Source organism: Cynocephalus volans, chromosome 10, assembly GCF_027409185.1.
Source record: "Cynocephalus volans isolate mCynVol1 chromosome 10, mCynVol1.pri, whole genome shotgun sequence".
Lineage (NCBI taxonomy): Eukaryota > Metazoa > Chordata > Mammalia > Dermoptera > Cynocephalidae > Cynocephalus > Cynocephalus volans.
Genome location: NC_084469.1, coordinates 50,730,522 through 50,747,993, shown reverse-complemented (window position 1 = coordinate 50,747,993; position 17,472 = coordinate 50,730,522). Strand labels below are relative to the sequence as shown.

Here is a 17,472-nt window from a genome sequence, read left to right as displayed (position 1 = left end):
GAATGCTTAGGATGGGAGCTGCAGTCTTTATTTATTTATTTATTTATTTCATTTATTTTATTTATTTTATTTGTTGAATCAAAATTGATTATACATATTTTGGGGGTTCAACATTGAGATGTGTTGATCAAATCAATATTACTAGCACATATATAGCACAATATAGTATATTGTTACAAATCGTAATTATTCTTTATGCCCCTTGTCCAATCTCTCCTCATCCCCCTCTCCTTCCCCCTCCCCCTCCCCCTTTAATTACCCTAGATTTCTTCTCCTTCTGAAAGAATAATGGTTACTCTGTTGATTTCTTGCCTAGATGATCTGTCCAATGCTGAGAGGTGTGATCAGAACCCCCAATATTATCATAGAGCAGATGCTTCTTCTGTCACTCTGAAATGGGCTTTGTGGAGAGAGATATCCTCTTTTCTTTATCTCTACTGGTGACTCTCCTTGTGTCAATTCACTCCAGTGGTTGGCAGACCATCTGCGTGGTGGTTGTGGCATCTAGCCACTTTTGCAGCAGCCGTGGTTATTGTGGTGGCTGTGGTGGGCCACCCACATGGAGGTGATTTTTTTGGCATGCTCCTTGGTGCTGGCAGTGTGCCTGGTTGTGGGGTGTGTCTGGTCCCCTTCCCCATGCCTCGGGTCCCCGGGTGGGCCCTGTGGTGCTGGCATGGTGTGCCTGGTTGTGGGGGGGGGTTCCAGTCCCTTGATCCATGCTCCAGGCCCCCGGGTGGGGCCCCAGAGTACTGGCAGTGTACCTGGATGTGGGAGTGAGGTCCAGTCACCTTCTCAATGCCTCAGGTCTCTGGGCAGGCCCTGAGGCACTGGTGTGGTGTGCCTGGTTGTGGGAAGGGGGTCTGGTCCCTGGCTCCATGCCTCAGGTCAATGGGCAGGTCTTGAGGTGCTGGCATGGTGTGCCTGGTTGTGGGTGGGGTGTCCAGTCCTCTGCTGCATGCCCCAGGTCCCCAGGTTCACTGGTGGTGTGCCTGGGCTGGAACTAATTTATTGTCCTTTGCTTACTTCTAAAACGAGGGAACTTCCTGTGTGGACTAGTACTTAAGCTGTGTCATTGAGCTAAATTGCTGCTTTGCTGCTGTTTCCTTAGGGAAGGCTTTTTGTGCAGCTCAGGGTTTAAAGGTTAACCTTAATAGGTACTTCTGGCTCTCCAGAGACCTGGTGCACTTGGGTTGTGTAGAAACTCTGATCTGGGCCTGAGTTTTTTCATCAAACTGCCCCGCATGCAATTCTGCATTCCTCACCAGTCACCTCTAAGTGGTCCTGTGCTGATTGGGGGGTGGGTTGGCTGTCCTTGCTGTGTCCCAGTGTTTTCCCTGTGGGCCCATCTCCCCCACCACCTATGCTCCAAACACTTCCCATTGGATGGGCCCTGTGCTGGTCTCTTGCGATGACTCACCGGCCTCTGAATGGCTCCCTTTTTTCAGTTGTGGCTCCTCGCTCCTGTGTGGGTCCACAGGAACCCTATTAGTGGTCTTGCTGTCCTGGGGGTTGCCAAGGCCCTCTTCTCCCCTGCCGCCTCCAAGCAACTCCATCTGAAGGGCACAGCTGCAGCTTCTGCAGGCTCCTGCTGCATGTGCTCTGCGGTTCCAGCATTAAAGCGTCCATGGCCCGAAACGCTCAGAGCAGTTTTTTCTTTCTCTAATCGTGGCTTCTCCCACCTTCATGAACTCCATAGGTCTCTCCTCTTCTTCCCCTGAGCTCCAGGGGCGCCAGCTCGGCTGTTACATTTTTATTGATGTAAATTGGTTGATTTGTGGGAGAGTGACACTGGGGACTGTCTATTCTACCATCTTGACTGGAACCTGCAGTCTTTTTCATAACCTAATCTCAGAAGGGACATATTAGCACTTCTGCCAACTTCTGTTGGTCACAGAGACTCACCCTGGTACAGTGTGGGAGGGGACTGAACACGAGGCGGAATCACCCAGGGCCATCTTGGAGGCCGGCCATCATAGCACATTTACCCATCACTGTAAACCTTTTGCTATGCTTGTTTTATCCTTAGTTCTCTCAATATGCTTACTTTTTGTTTTTTTCCTGAATCATTTGAGAGTTAGTTGTAGACATCACACCCCTTTCATTCCTTAATATTTTAGTATAGTATTTCAGCCCTTGAGAACAAGGACCTAAGACTTACTTAACCCTTGTACAGTTATAGAATTCAGTGATTTGACATTGACACAGTACTATTATCTAATGCACTATAATCAAATGTAACCAGTTGCCCAGCAATCGTGTAATGTATTATTCTACCATCACACTTAACACTGGAGCACCGCTGTGTGGCCACCGCACTAAGCCCTTGGAAGCATGTTTAGGGTAGTGTCGAGTGGGCTGCTCTGTCCTTACTCACTTATAGCTCCTCACCTGCCCTCGGCCATTTGGGTTGTTTTTCCTTTTTCTTTTGTAAATACTCCTACAGTGGATATCCTCACGAACAAGTGCCTTATGGTTCTTTATTACAGATTCCTGGAGGGGGAATTACCAGGTTAATGATGGTGGCTCTTTTAAAGTCCCCAGACCAAACTGGTTTCCAGAGGGGTTATCCAGGGGACATTTCCACCAGCCACGTATGAGACCAAGGGCCACCCCCTTTGACCTCTCCTTAGAGGTGATACCTTTGGGGATGTCTGGATCGATCGATTGACCAATTGGGTTGTTTTTGGTTTTGTTTTGTGTGTGTGTGTTTTTTTTTAAAGATGACCGGTAAGGGGATCTTAACCCTTGACTTGGTGTTGTCAGCACCACGCTCTCTCAAGTGAGCCACAGGCCAGCCCTTGTTTTGTTTTTTAATGGCTAGAAGTTATCCAGGGCCAAGCTTGGAAGGGATGCTGGAAGGGTCCTGGGACTTGGGGGCTAAAGCTAGTGGTAACTCTAAAATCTGAATCAGCCTACTCTGGAAGCTCAAAGGAGCACAGCTTTGGAGGTTGGCAGCACTGGGTGGCTTTGGGCAGGTCCTCTGAGCCCTCTGTGCCCGGGTCCTCCTCAGTCAGCTTTGAGAATCAGCTAGAAGTCGCTGCGTGGTAGGAAGCAGGGCACGATGAGCGCAAACTTAGGCTCCAGGCCCAGCTCTGCCTCTCCTTGTCTGGAGACTGGGCCAGTCATTTTAGCTCCTTGGCCTCAGTTTCTCACTTGTGAAGTGGGTCCAGTGTTATCACTGCCCTCAGGGCCATAAAGAGATCACATGAGTTGGTGCAGGTGGCAGCCGTCCGTGCTGGATCAGCATGAGCTGTTACTGGGATGCAGATTCTGTGACAGTGAACGTGAAGGTGCCATCCTAGTTTGGGGGAAACAGCTGGTGCTCACTGATTACAAAGTGGTTACGATTCTTGAGGAGAGTTTAAAGGAGTAAGATGCCTGGGCTGAGGCGTGTTTTAGGTGAGGTCACCTTGGGTTGTTGTAGAACTAGCGCCTGGGTCACGCACACTTGCAGACACAGCCTTGGCCAGAGTCTAATCTGCGCCCACACGCGCATGCCTGAACCTGCAAGCTCATGTGGTCCCAGGGTAGGTCTGCAGTCACAGCCACACAGGCACACAGAGGCAGGGCCCCTGGACACCTAGAAGGAGGCCCGGGACTCAGGTGCCAGTGTCCAGAGTTCCCCACCTTCCATGGCTGTGAACTCAGGCCTGCCCCTGCCCCCTCAGTTGCCCTTCTTGTCCTTTCTCCCCTGGGTCCCCCAGCACACAGCTGTGGGCAGGCATGCCGGTGTCTGTTTGCCTCTACTTAGCCGGACAGGCAGGCAGGGGCTGGCAGTGGAGATGCTGCCCTGCCCTCCCTCTTCCCCCTGCTGCTGTGCTCGCTGCTCCCAGGCCCTCCCGCCTTCACGCTGGGCAGCTGGTGTGCCACCCCTCCTGCCGCTTCCTCCGCTGCTGCCAATCCCCCCAACCCTGCAGGGCTTGCCTTCATTTGGGCGGGGGGAGGTGGGTTGAGGGACTGGCAAATGGGGCAGAAGAGGGGGATGAGATCAGAGCACACAGAAATGTAGAGGAGATGGGGTGAGGGGACAAGGTGGAGGGGATGAGGTGGGAGAGACAGATGGGGGACAGGTGGAGGGAATAAAGTGGGGGCACAGGTGGGATAGGTGGAGGGGATGAGGTGGGGGAACAGGTGTAGGCGATGAGATAAGACAGGTGGGGGACAGGTAGGGGAACAGGTGGAGGCAGTCAGGTGGGGAGGACATATGGAGGAACAGGTGAAGGGGCTGAGGTGGGACAGGTGGGGGGACAGGTGTAGGGGATGAGGTAGGAGGATAGAGGGGTGGAGATGAAGAGGGGGGATGTGGGACAGAGGTGGGAGATAGGTGGAGGGGATGTGATGGGGAGTTGGGAAGTGAGAGGAGGCGAGGGTAGCCATGGTGGAGTCCTTTCTAGGACAGGGGTTGGGCTAAGAAGGGAATTTTTGGCGGGGGGTGGCCAGGGTCCCAGTTTCTTGGAGCAATGGGAGCCAAGGTTCTGACCCTGTCCCCTCCCCTCTCCCTCCTTCCCCGACCAGATCCCAGCAGCAGCTCCACTGAAGGGCCCAGGCCCCTCCTCATCCCCGTCACTACCTCACCAGGCCCCTCTGGGGGACAGCCCCCACATGCCCTCCCCACACCCTGCCCAGCCCCCTTCTCGCCCCCCCTCCCGCCCCCACTCCCGCCCTCCCTCCCAGCCCCAGAGCATGTCCCGCCCACCCTCAGAGCCAGCCCTGCACCCTTGCCCCCCACCCCAGGTCCCCCCAACTCTGCCTGGCATCTTTGTCATCCAGAACCAGCTGGGTGTCCCCCCACCCGCCAGCACCCCAGCCACCACTGCCCCAGGCCCACCCCAGCCCCCTCTGCGCCCTCCATCCCAGCCGCCAGAGGGGTTGCTGCCCCCAGCACCTCACCTCCCTCCGGCCTCCACCTCCTCCGTCGTGGCCTCCTCCTCTGAGACGTCCACCAGGTTGCCAGCCCCTACGCCGTCCGACTTCCAGCTCCAGTTCCCGCCCAGCCAGGGGACCCACAAGTCCCCCACCCCCCCGCCGACCCTCCACCTGGTCCCCGAGCCCACAGCGCCCCCCCCACTGCCTCCTCGGACCTTCCAGATGGTGACCACCCCCTTCCCGGCGCTGCCCCAGCCGAAGGCTCTTCTCGAGAGATTTCACCAGGTAATCGGAGCAGGGACTGCCTGGCTATCCCCGCTCTCTCCACGAGCCCCTGCCCCCCGCCCCAGTCTGATCGGAGTCCCTCATGTTTATGGCTTTCTGTTCATTCCCAGCCCTGGTGCATCTGGCTGCCCCCACTCCTAGCTTGTGCCCCCCCACCCCTCAACCACCTGTCCCCTCCTCAGGTGCCGTCCGGAATCATTCTCCAGAACAAGGCCGGGGGGGCCCCAGCCACCCCGCAGACCTCCGCCAGCCTGGGGCCCCTCGCCAGCCCCACTGCCTCTGTGCTGGTCAGCGGGCAGGCCCCATCCGGGACCCCCACCGCCCTCAGCCATACCCCTGCCCCGGCACCCATGGCCACCACAGGTAGGGGAGAGGTAGCCCATGCAGGAGAGGCAGGGGGCCTGGAGGTGGGTGGATGGGGGCCTGAGAGACAGGGAGGATGGGCTGGGGCAGAGCTATGGCGTATGTGAGCCCAGAGCATCTCCCAGACCTTCCAGCCCAAGGAAAGGTGGAGGAGGCAGGGCTGGCTTCCCAAATCTGAGGGGGCACTGCAGGACTGATGTGGCTGCTAAGGCCAAAGGACCAGGAGGAGAGTGGTGGGGATACAGGATTGGGGCTTATGTTTGAGGAAGGGGCCTTCATACCAGTGACCCTGGGCCCTATCTTCCCCACCCTGGCCCCATCCCCAGGCCTCCCTCCTCTGCTTCCTGCTGAGAGCAAAGCCTTTGCCAGCAACCTTCCGACCCTGAGTGTGGCCAAGGTTGCTTCATCCGGGCCAGGGAAGTCCTCCGGGCTGCAGGTAAGAGGCCCTCAGAGCAGGGGGTTAAGGCAGGACTGGGATGTTGTCAGAGAACTGGGGAACAGGGCCAGTAGGGACAGGGAAAAACCAAGAAGGATGGGACAGGATGAAACTAGGACCACTGGACAGAGGCAGCTAAGACACCGGAAACAGCTGGGCAGGGACGGAAGGGGCAGGTGAGACCCACAGACATGTGGTCAGAGATGGGGGAGAAGCATTGAGACAGTGGGACAGGGACAGGCATCAAGATGACTTGGTGACAGCATGAGAAATGGACCAAATGAGAGCCTGAGATGGTTGCTGGGGGTGGGAGCAGGTGACAGAGACAGGAGGAGGGACAGGGTTGAGACTGTAAGATGGTAAGCTCAGGACAGGAGAGTCAGCGACAGGATGAGACTCTAGACAGACAGGGTGGGTAAGGGTGAGTCCTGGGACGGCTGGACCGAGAGCGGAGGGCAGGAGGCCAGGGGGAGATGGAGGCAGAGACCACCTGTCAGAAACGGGAAGACAAGTCTAAGAGCAGCGGGTTGGAGGGACCAGGACCCGAGTTTGGGAGAGACTCAGACGGAGGTGACAGAGGGAAAGCCAGATTCACCAGAGACTGAGAGGGGAGACTGGATATGAGGGAGGGTCAAGGTGAAGAGATGTGGGGCAAACTGAGAGGAGCTGTGGTGGGGGGAGAGGGATCCTGCAAGTCAGAGGAGCAGACACCGGCCAGTGATGCTATGTGGTGATGGAGAGGGAAACACATGAGATACCAGAAGACAGACAAAGGCCGTGAGACCAGCCCTAGGCAAGGGACGGAGGGGACCCAGGTGCAGAGTGCCAAGGGCTTGGGCTTGCTTATCACTCTAACCGCTGCATTCCCAGCTGTGGTCTGGCCCAGCTCTCCGTTGAAGGTTTAGCTTGATGGATGGGGCTCCCCAGCCGGTGCGATGCTGGCCCCTGCCTCATCTTTGTCCCAGGCTGGAGGGAGAAAGTGGGCTAAGGTGGAGGGAAGCCTTTCCCGTTGCAAGGCCTCACGGGCCTCCTCCCCACCCGTCTCCCTGCAGTACGACAGCAAGTTGAGCAGCCTGAAGAAGCCCCCTCTGCTCCAGCCCAGCAAGGAAGCCTGGTGAGTCCCAGCACCCTGTTCTCATGCACCCTTCACTCCGCACCTGTCCAGGGGGTGGGGCGTGGGGACCACCCTGCAGGAGTGGGGGCAGCGGGCCTGAGTTACAGTCCCACCTTCCCCTCTTGTTAGCTGTGTGGTTTCCCTTGTAGACCTTCAGTTTCCCCCTCTGGAAAGTGAGGTAGTAAGAGTGGGGATGACAGGGTGGTGTAGGTGAGGACTCACTGTGGCACCGCTAGGCTGCTTTTGTCTTGGTCATGGCGGTGCCCTCAGCATCTGAAACACAGTTGGGGCAAGGGCAGTGCTTAATTTCACTGGAGAGGTGGGTGGATGGACAGATGGGTGTTTGAGATAAGCAAGTGCATGTTGGGGCTACCGGATAAATGGACAAATGCATGTTTTGAGGGGGCAAAAATGAAAAGGTGGAGAGAAGGATGCCTGTTGGGTAGGTAGAGATGGATGCTGGACCATGGGTGCTGGGGGGATGCTGAACAGGTGTTTGGGTGGACAGATGTATGGGAGTCTGGGTGGGTGTGTGGCCGGACGTATGGATAAATGTTGCTACGTTCTGGCCTCCCTCCTCTTCTGCCCTCCTTCCACCACGAGTGTTCATTACGTGCTCACTCAGTGCCCAGGCCTGTGCTAGATGCTGGGAACACAACAGTAAACAAGACAGAGTCCCTGCCCCCATTGTGCATGGGAGCTGCTGGTCTTCAGCAAAGGGTGGGGATGGGCTTGTGTGGTGGGAGAGACAGTCACACAATAAAGAGACATAACCGACTGTAATGTGTGCTGTGGTAGAAAAAGACCAGTGAACCGAGGATCTTACCAACCAACCAACCTCGCTCCCTCCCTCCTGGAGTTTGCTCCTAGGCCAGAGGCCGGTGGAGACATAGTGACCCCAGGTGGAAGGAGACAGAATAGCAAGGAGGGTGAACTTTCAGGCACTGGCCTCTGACTCCCCAGTTCTGTCTCTTCCTCCTTTATGTGCTTTGGGGAACAGTGACTTCATTAACTTTACCTCTCTGGGCCTCAGATTCCTCTCCTGTAAAATGGGGATAATGATAGCACCTGCTTCCTTTGGTCATGGCTAGGGATTCAGCAAGACAAAACAACGTGTTTAGCACTTGTTAACATGCTTTCCAAGTATTCCTTTTCCCTTTGTTGTTGGGTTCACTTGTGTCTTGGGGCTGAGGGTCCAGGATGGGGTCTCTCTCCTGGCCCTCACTCCTGGCTCTGTGTGTGGTTCTCTCCACCAGCTTCCTGGAGCATTTGCACAAGCATCAGGGCTCCGTCCTGCACCCTGACTACAAGACAGCCTTCCCCTCCTTTGAGGACGCCCTGTATCGCCTCCTGCCCTACCACGTCTACCAGGGTGCCCTCCCCTCCCCCAATGACTACCACAAAGGTGAGGCCTCCCCAGGACTCTCCCTAAAGTGTCCCAAAGGGTCCCCAGCTCAGCCATCAGCCCTCATAGGGAGCCGGGGGGCTGCAAAGGGTGGAGAGAAGCATGCATGCTTCACTGTGGGAGCACCGTGCCAGGGCGTGCCCAGCCCCCTGTGCCTCTGCAGGTCTGCATGCCCCCAACATGTCTGCCCCTGCATCTCTTCTCTTCTTGCAGTGGACGAGGAATTTGAGACCGTCTCCACGCAGCTGCTGAAACGCACCCAGGCCATGCTCAATAAATATCGTCTCTTGCTCCTGGAGGAGTCCCGGGTAGGGTCAAAGTCTCCTTCCTCCCTACTGGGCTCCTCCCACTGGGACTGCCCTTTCCCATCTAGCCTCCAGAAGGAGGTTGGGAGGGAGGCATGTGATGAGATCACAAGGGCAATTTGGAATCTGCTTACGTCCTCCCGGGTCGATCTCGCTCTCCTCTCCTTCCTGATCCTTGCTTCTTCACCTGCCCACTTTTTCTCTCCCCGACCCCCACCGCCCCCAGAGGGTGAGCCCCTCAGCGGAGATGGTAATGATCGACCGAATGTTCATTCAGGAGGAGAAGACCACTCTTGCCTTGGATAAACAGCTGGCCAAGGAGAAGCCTGGTGAGAGGAGAGGGGAGGGAGAGGCGTCCCCTACTGCACCAGGCAGCAGAATTATATTTATGGCCCCCCCCAACCCCCCATTCTGGTGCGTAGCCTTACCTTATTCCACCACTAGGTGGTGCCCGAGCCCCACCTTCCTGCTATGGCTGGGTCTCCTGACCTCCAACCTGTGAAACTAGAGAGTGCTGCTTGCATCTTCCTTCATCGCTGTGTGTCCCTTTCACCCCCTGGTGAAGATCCTGGGATGGAGGAAATATTCTGCCACTCGTTGGAGGATACAAAAGCAGGAGAGCAGAGCCAGGACTGGGGCCCTCATCCTAGTCTCAAATCTGCAGGATAGGGTGCAGTCAAATACCAACCACCATTTTTTTCCAAAATATCCCATTAGCCCTTGCCCACATTCAATTCCAACCAACTCCAGTGCTTCCCTCAAGAAAAAAGTTGTCCCTGCTTTCTGCCCCCAGACCAGTGCCTTCATTCTGCTTTATCCTTGAGCCCTGGACCTTAATTTTTAAAGAGTAGTTATTGGTACTTGAAGGAGAAATTGGTGCGAGGGGGTGGCCATGGTGAAGGAGGGGTGGGGGCCATTCTTAAGTCTCAAGGTGGGAGAAGTAGGACCACTTGGAGGTTAGGGGTAGGATTCCAGAGTCAGAACCTCTGGTTCAAATCCCAGCTCTGCCACTTACTGAGTGTGACTTTGGGTGAGCTGCTTAACCTCTCTGTACCTCCACTTTCTCATCTGTAAAGTAGCGGTTGTGGTACCAGTGTATGGTCCCTTATCTGAAACCCTTGGGCCTAATATATTCTGGACTTTTTTTGCTTTTAGAAAGGTGATGATGAAGTATCTAGATAGTGTCTTTCAATTTATTCCCAGTGGGCTCTGGGGAAGCACTCTGTGGTCAAATACATAAATATTTCTGCAGTCAAACAGATGGGTGTCTGGACTAAATGGGATAAGTCAAAACCATAAATAACCTCATGTCATTTCAGACTAGATTTTGCCATCAAATGATATATACCTCCTACCCCCATTTTGGTTTTTTTAGATTATTTTTTTTTTGGATCAGTGCTGTCCAATACAACTTTCCGGGAGCCACCAGCCAATGTGGCCGTTGAGCATTTGAAATGTGGCAAGTGTGACTAGGGAACCGAACTTTTCGTTTTCCTTTCTTTTAATTAATTTAACTCCAAATAGCCCCATATGGTAATGGCCACCATGTTGGACAGTGTGGTTTCAGAGTTAGGGGAGTTTGAAGGTTGCTGACACAGGAGCGTGCATTGAGGACCTGATGAATAAGGGCTCAGCCTTGCACCTAGCAGATAGTAGGGACTCAGTGCCCACCTCTCCTCTTAGTTCTGCTCCCTGGAGACTCATGCTGTTCCTAACCCCTGTGCGTTTTCTTTGTCCCTCACCCTGTAGATGAGTACGTGTCTTCCTCACGGTCTCTCGGCCTCCCAGTCGCAGCCTCCTCTGAAGGTCACCGGCTCCCTGGCCATGGCCCACCGTCATCCTCAGTGCCCGGGGCCTCGGCCCAGCCCCCTCCACACTTGCCCACCAAGCTCGTGATCCGGCACGGCGGGGCAGGCGGCTCCCCTTCGGTGACCTGGGCCCGGGCATCCTCCTCCTTGTCGTCCTCTTCCTCCTCTTCTTCCTCCGCCGCCTCCTCCCTCGATGCCGACGAGGACGGCCCGATGCCCTCCCGCAACCGCCCGCCCATCAAGACCTACGAAGCCCGTAGCCGCATTGGCCTCAAGCTCAAGATCAAGCAGGAGGCCGGGCTCAGCAAGGTGGTCCACAACACGGCCCTGGATCCGGTGCATCAGCCCCCGCCGCCGCCCCCGGCCGCCCTCAAGGCCGCCGAGCCCCCGCCTCGGCCTCCGCCCCCGCCGCCCCCCACGGGCCAGATGAACGGCACCGTGGACCACCCGCCGCCCGCCGCCGCCGACCGCAGGCCGCTGCCTGGCCCGCACTGCCCCCGCCTGCCCCTGCGGAAGACCTACCGCGAGAACGTGGAGGCCTTGGGGGGCGCGGCCGCGGACGGGGCGGCCACGGGCAGAGCACGGGGCCCCAGCCCCGCCCCGCTTCCCACCAAAGTGGACGAAGCCACCAGCGGGCTCATCCGCGAGCTGGCCGCGGTGGAGGACGAGCTGTACCAGCGCGTGCTGAAGGCGGTCCCGCCGGAGCCCGCGGCCGGTGCCGGGCAGGGCGGCGGCAGTGGGGATCCAGGCTGGGAGGCAGCCCCGCCGCCTCCGGCCAAGCGGCGCAAGTCCGAGTCGCCTGACGTAGACCAGGCCAGCTTCTCCAGCGACAGCCCGCAGGATGACACGCTCACAGAACACCTTCAGAGCGCCATCGACAGCATCTTGAACCTCCAGCAGGCCCCTGGCCGGACGCCCGCGCCCCCCTACCCCCACGCCGGCCCCGCGGCTGTCACACCGGCCTCCCCGTCACCCCTGCACAGGCCCGAGGCATACCCCGCCTCCAGTCACAATGGTGGCCTCGGCGCCAGGACGTTGAACAGATAACACCGGGCTGCTCTTCCCTGTCCCTTAGCTCCACGGACGCCAGGGGCAGTTGTGCGTCCAACCTCAGCCTCCTGGGGGACACAAGTTAGGGATCCCTTGACAATTTTTCTTGCCTAAGTTATTTGAGTCTCAAAGGCCTCTCCCCCGATTCCTGCTTCAGCTGGGTGTTGGGGGTGGGGGCGGTGGCGTGGATTTAGGGGAGGGACTGAAATGTAAAATGTCCCCCTACCAAAGGAGGGGTAATCCTGGTGTGTCAGTTCCCGTTTGTTCCCACTTCCTGCCACACCCTGCCCCTCTGTCCGGGGACACGTGCGTGTGTTTGCTCATACCCGGCTACTGGTCTTGTCCGTGTGGTTTCGCAGATCACGCATGGAGGGCGCTCGCAGCTGGCAGCTCCTTCCAGACGCGCGGCCTCTCTACTGCTCCCGCAGGCTGTAAAAGCCAACCAGAAAAGGGCGGTGGGAGCCAGCGTCCAGGGCTGTGTGCCCGCAGGCGCCTGCCACGTCCGTGCGTGCATGTCCAGCCCTGCGACCTGCGTCCCCTGTGTGTGTGCGAGTGAGGGAGAGATTTCAAACGCTTCCGTCCCTCGACTTTGAAATCCTGAAATCCGAGCAAAACAGGAACCCGGGTCTTCCCCACCCCCTCCCTCCCCAGCCGGTCCTCCCTCCCCAGCCAGTCCTCCCTCTGTTCTTCCTGCCTCCAGCCGCTCGCACCACAATGTGGAATTTGGAGACAAAACTAGTACTGTAAGATAAATTTTTTTGTACTGTATTTATTGTGTATAACGATTTTTTTAAAGGAGAATTCTGTACATTTAGAACTCTTGTAAATTAAAAACTGAACCTTTTTTTAAAACTACTCATGCCCCTTCAGTCCCATTGTTTTTGGGTGTTTTGGGTGGGTTGTTTGGAGTTGGGTTGAGGCTAAACCTGTGAGGGCTTATTCCACATATATTTGTTGAGCATCTACTGAGTGCCAGGTACAGGGGTGCAGTATGAACAAAACAGTGAGGAAGACGACAGTCCCTGCCATGTTGGTAGGCCAGCTTGTTAATGGGGGAGAGGGACAGTAAACAGCTAAACCAAGTACGGTCAGCTTTTGTTATTCCCAGTAAGGTTCTGTGGACTTCGCGAACACTTCGTGAATTAGTGAATACTGAACCACTGCTCCTGGGGAATACAGGGTTAGGTTCCTGTGAGCCTCTGCTCACAATATTGGCACCGACTGATCAATATATAACCTTGTTTTATGTGTGTTATGGCTTAAAGACACCTTATTCAATATATATCATTGACCCATCAGCATGGAGCTCGGCCAGCAGCCCTATAACTCGTACCTGAACAAAGCTTATCTCACGCACATATTTCATATTTTCTCCATAAGGCACATCGCAGCCTTCATGTGCTTAGGAACACTAGACAGCACTTCACCTCTATGCTCAGTTTGTTTTAACAGTGAATTGCCAACAAAAAGCACAAAAATGGGAAAAACGTTCAGTTGGTAGAGCAGGGTGCTATGACACCAAGGTCAAGGGTTCGGATCTCATACCGGCCAGCCACCAAAAAAAAAAAAAAGCCTTGAAAAACATGGCACTAAATAGACTGAGAAAAGGACACTTGTTTACAATATGAACACTGAAACAAGAAGGCGGAGTGTCACCTTGTTCGGCTTCAGCTGGAAATGTGTTGGGTGACTTGTTACTTTGCTGCCCTGTGCACGTGTGCATGTCTTACAGAGGGGTTTTAGTGAAAAGATGAATTCGCAAGTATGCCATCTGCAACTGACAATTGACTGTGGATGTGTGTACAGTGTCAGAGGGTGCTATGAAGAAAAATCAAGTAGGGTGTATTAGTTTTGTATTAGTTTCCAAGGGCTGCTGTAAAAAAGTACCGCAAACTGGGTGGCTTAAAACAGCAGACATTCTCTCAGTCCTAGAGGCTTGAAATCTGAAAACAAGATGTAGTCAGGGCCACACTCCCTCCAGAGGCTCTAAGGGAGGATGCTTCCCTCCCTCTGTCAGTTTCTGGTAGCCCCAGGCATTCCTTGGCTTGTGACTGCCTCACTGCAATCTCTGGCATTTCTGTTCTCTTATAAGAACCACCAGCCATGCTGGGTTATAGCCTCTTCTACTCCAGTATGACTTGGTCTTAACTTCATTACATCTACAAAGACTCTATTTCTAAATAAGAACACATTCACAGGTACTACTAGAAGTTAGGACATCAGCCTATCTTTTGGGAGGACACAACCCAACCCTCAACGCAGGGTAAGGGGGTGGACAAGACGGCTGCTCGTCCCTAGGATGCCTTTGTGTGAACTAGAAAATGGCACCCTTTCTCCTGGACCTGGAATTTGGAGAGCAGAGTGTGAGCTGGATGCCTGCCCCCTCTCACCCATTCGGTGAGTGCCTTGTGCAGTGAACAACCTGACCGACTGCACATTAAGACCCTCAGGATCAGGTAAGTCCCTTAAGGAGATGACATTTGAGCAGAGTTATGCATGAAACGAGGGAGGGAGCGACAAGGATCTCTGGGGGGAGAACATCTGAGGCAGAGGAAAAACAGCCAGCGCAAAGGCCCCGAGGCAGGAGTTTGCCTGGAGCGTTTTGTCGAGGAACAATGAGGAGGCCAGTGTGGCTGGAGCCCAGTGAGCGAGGGGGAGAGGACGGGAGGTGAGGGCAGAAAGGGAACAAACAGAGCCTAATGGTGTAGGACATTGTGCTTCATGGGGATGACTTTGCTCTTACTCTGAATGAGGTGGGATCTACAGGAAGGTTCTGACCGCCGTGAGCTGACAACGCTTACTGGCGCCCTCTGGCGGCCGTGTGGGAACAGACACGGGGACTCGGGCGAAACGTGGCTCAGCGAGGAGGCGACTGCGCTTGTGCAGGTGGGTAGTGATGGCAGCTGGACCAGGGTAATGCGCCCTGTTTCTCTGCAGGCCCCTGGGGATGTTTGTGGGTGGGAAGCTGATATATGGGGGCTCAGGAGGATGGACCATCCCTCTTCCTAGCTCTCGACCTACATACTGCGCGTGCGTGATAAAGCACTGTAGCAGGGCAGTTCCTAACATCCTAGGATCAGAAAACTCCAGAAAGTCTCTGAAAGATCCCTGTGGCCACGCTCAAAGGTATGCCCATGATTTCCACAGGTTCTGGCCCTCAGTTCTGGAAGGCTGACCGCATGCAGCCCGAGCAGAGGAACAGCCACAACTAACGTTTATTGAACACAACCACGTGGGTTATCTTATTTGGTCCTCACAGCAGCCCCTGTGGGGATTGATAGCCTCATCTTGCAGGTGAGGAAACTGAGGCTGGAAAGATGCAGTAAGTGGCAGGCTGGGGTCTGGCTGCTAGCCTGCATTCTTTGCCTCTGTATCTCCTGCTTCCTGGTAGCTGGGCACCAAGAGCAAGGCCTTTCTAAGAGGACCACGGAGGAGCCAGAGACGGCCTCTCCTTTCCCAGCTCCTGAGAAGGAGACCACAACTGAGCTCAGCTCCTACAAAGCTGGCCCTCAAGACCAAGCTTCCCGCATACCTGCTCCCAGATCTTAGCAGCAGCTCAGTGTGTGGGGGTGGGGGCGGGGTGGGGTGAGTGCACCATTGCGCAATCTGGAAAAGAGGAGGACCCTGAATAGTAACCTCTTGACTCAAATCATCTGGGCACAGAGCAGAATTCAAACCCAAGACTGACAGATCCAAATTTCATCTATCAGACACACTGACGCTGGCTGCCTTCTCCTCTGTTTTTAAAAATTTATCTTTTAAAAATTGTAATAAAATATACATAGTGTAAAAGTTACCATTTTAACTATTTTCAAGTGTACAGTTCAGTGGCATTGAGTACCTTGACACTGTTGTGCAATCGTCACCATCATCCTTCTCCAGAACGTTCTCATTAAACACTAAGTCCCCACCCCACCCCCAGCCCCTGATAACAACCGTTCTACTTCCTTTTTTTCCAGGGAGAGGAGCTGCTGGCCAGTACAACACCATTCTACCTTCTGTCTCTATGAATTTCACTTCTCTAGGTACCACCGTATGAGTGGAGTTGTACAGTATTTGTCCTTTTGTGAAGGGCTTGTTTCACGTGGTATAACGTCTTCAACGTCTGTCCATGTTGCAGCATGTGTCAGAATTTTTCCGTTCAGTTTTGACAGATGGGGAAGGAGGGAGCTAGAAAAAGAATTAGATTGTGTCTTGGGGAGGGGACCCTAGAGACTGCAAGGGCATCAGAGGAGTTGGACAACAACCTGGGACAGATATGAGACTCCCTGATTCAGAGAGCAGAGAGACTGGGAGATGAAGCAGCAACGCAGTGATGAAGGGCTCAGACTGTGTTTAACGAGGCAGGGTAGTGTGGACTAGGGCTTTTTCACTCCATAGACCCCTTCCTAGAATGATGTCTTTAAATGCAGCATAAGATAAAACCCACAGGATTACAAAGGGAAACAATTATACTGAAATTTAGTTATCAATGTATTAAAAAACCAAATTTGTTACCTGGTGATAGGGGCTGCTGTGTCAATACATTAATTAGAAAGAGCTAGTGGTGGGTCTAATCAGAGGAGTGTAAAGGATTACTGGAAATCTCCACAACCACTGCACTGTGATGAAAATGTCAGTGATTCCTCTTGGTGACAGTGACACAGGTCCTACTGATGCTACTGTGCTTTGTTGCTCACATTCTTGGTTGTAGGGGACCCTAAATTTTGGTGAAAACTCCAAATGTCATTTTTTTCCCCATCCAACTTTATGGACCCTCCCAAATTTTTCATCGCAGGCTGAGAAGCCATGGGGTAGAAGTGAAAGCAGGATTTTTTTTTTTTAAAGATGACCGGTAAGGGGATCTTAACCCTTGACTTGGTGTTGTCAGCACCACGCTCTTCCAAGTGAGCTTACCGGCCATCCCTGTATGGGATCCGAACCCGTGGCCTTGGTGTTTATCAGCACCACACTCTCCCAAGTGAGCCACAGGCCGGCCCTGAAAGCAGGATTCTGCCATCAGTCATCTCAGGCTCGGCTCCTTGTTCTTCCACTCTTTGGGCAAGTGAGACTCTACTTCCCTGTACCTCAATTTCCCCATCTGAGAAATGGGAGTAACAACAGTAACAATAATCGTAACAGGACTTCCCCTCCTAGGGGGAAGGGAGATGATTCAGGTCAAGCTTTTAGAACAGGGCCTGTCTCCTGGCAGGAATAACCTTAAGGTTTGTTATCGCTAAGCTCCAGGCCTTTATATTTTTCATATGTATAGTTTTACATATATATAGTTTGAACTCCATGGTTCTACTTATAGATGAACCCCCATGAAAGGAGGGTTGACTTTTCGTGTGCTCAGGTTCCACAGGGCCAACTACTTAAATATTTAACTACTCAAGTAACAACATGGGGAAAGTTATACGTGGATTTTGTTTTTTTTGTTTTTCTGTTTTTTGGCAGCTGGCCGTTGCGGGGATCTGAACCTGCTGTCCCAATATACATGGGTTTTTGACTGCGTGGAAGGTGGGTGTCCCTAGCCCCCTGAGTTGTTCAAGGGTCAGCTATACATATCAGCCTTATTGAGATGTAATTTACAAGCCACACAATTCACCCATTTAAAATGGCTTTTAGTGAAATCACAGAGATGTGCAACCATCACGACAATCAATTTTAGAACAGTTTCATCACCCCAATTATGCACATTATTGCATTCAACCAATTAAATACTATTAAAATATTAAATTTAATATTGAATATTTTATTTATAAATTTAAATATTTTTATTAAAAATATTTATTTGATGTGTGTCAGGCACTGTTCTAGGCAGTGGGGTGACAACAGTAAACAAATCATACAAAATACCT

The 17,472-nt window shown here is 53.8% G+C and overlaps 1 protein-coding gene across 3 annotated transcripts in view; it reads left to right on the top strand.

Annotated features, from left to right (window-relative positions):
* Positions 1–12,460, top strand: part of BICRA (BRD4 interacting chromatin remodeling complex associated protein) — an 82,858-nt gene extending 70,398 nt beyond the window's left edge. For all 3 annotated transcript variants that reach the window (XM_063112319.1, XM_063112321.1, XM_063112322.1), the window contains 8 exons: positions 4,516–5,151; positions 5,334–5,514; positions 5,841–5,950; positions 7,003–7,064; positions 8,321–8,469; positions 8,683–8,777; positions 9,001–9,103; positions 10,524–12,460. In XM_063112319.1, coding sequence (XP_062968389.1) covers positions 4,516–5,151; positions 5,334–5,514; positions 5,841–5,950; positions 7,003–7,064; positions 8,321–8,469; positions 8,683–8,777; positions 9,001–9,103; positions 10,524–11,629 — 2,442 coding nt within the window. In that variant the 3' untranslated portion in view covers positions 11,630–12,460. The remainder of the gene's footprint in view (positions 1–4,515; positions 5,152–5,333; positions 5,515–5,840; positions 5,951–7,002; positions 7,065–8,320; positions 8,470–8,682; positions 8,778–9,000; positions 9,104–10,523) is intronic.
* Positions 12,461–17,472: the final 5,012 nt, after the last annotated feature.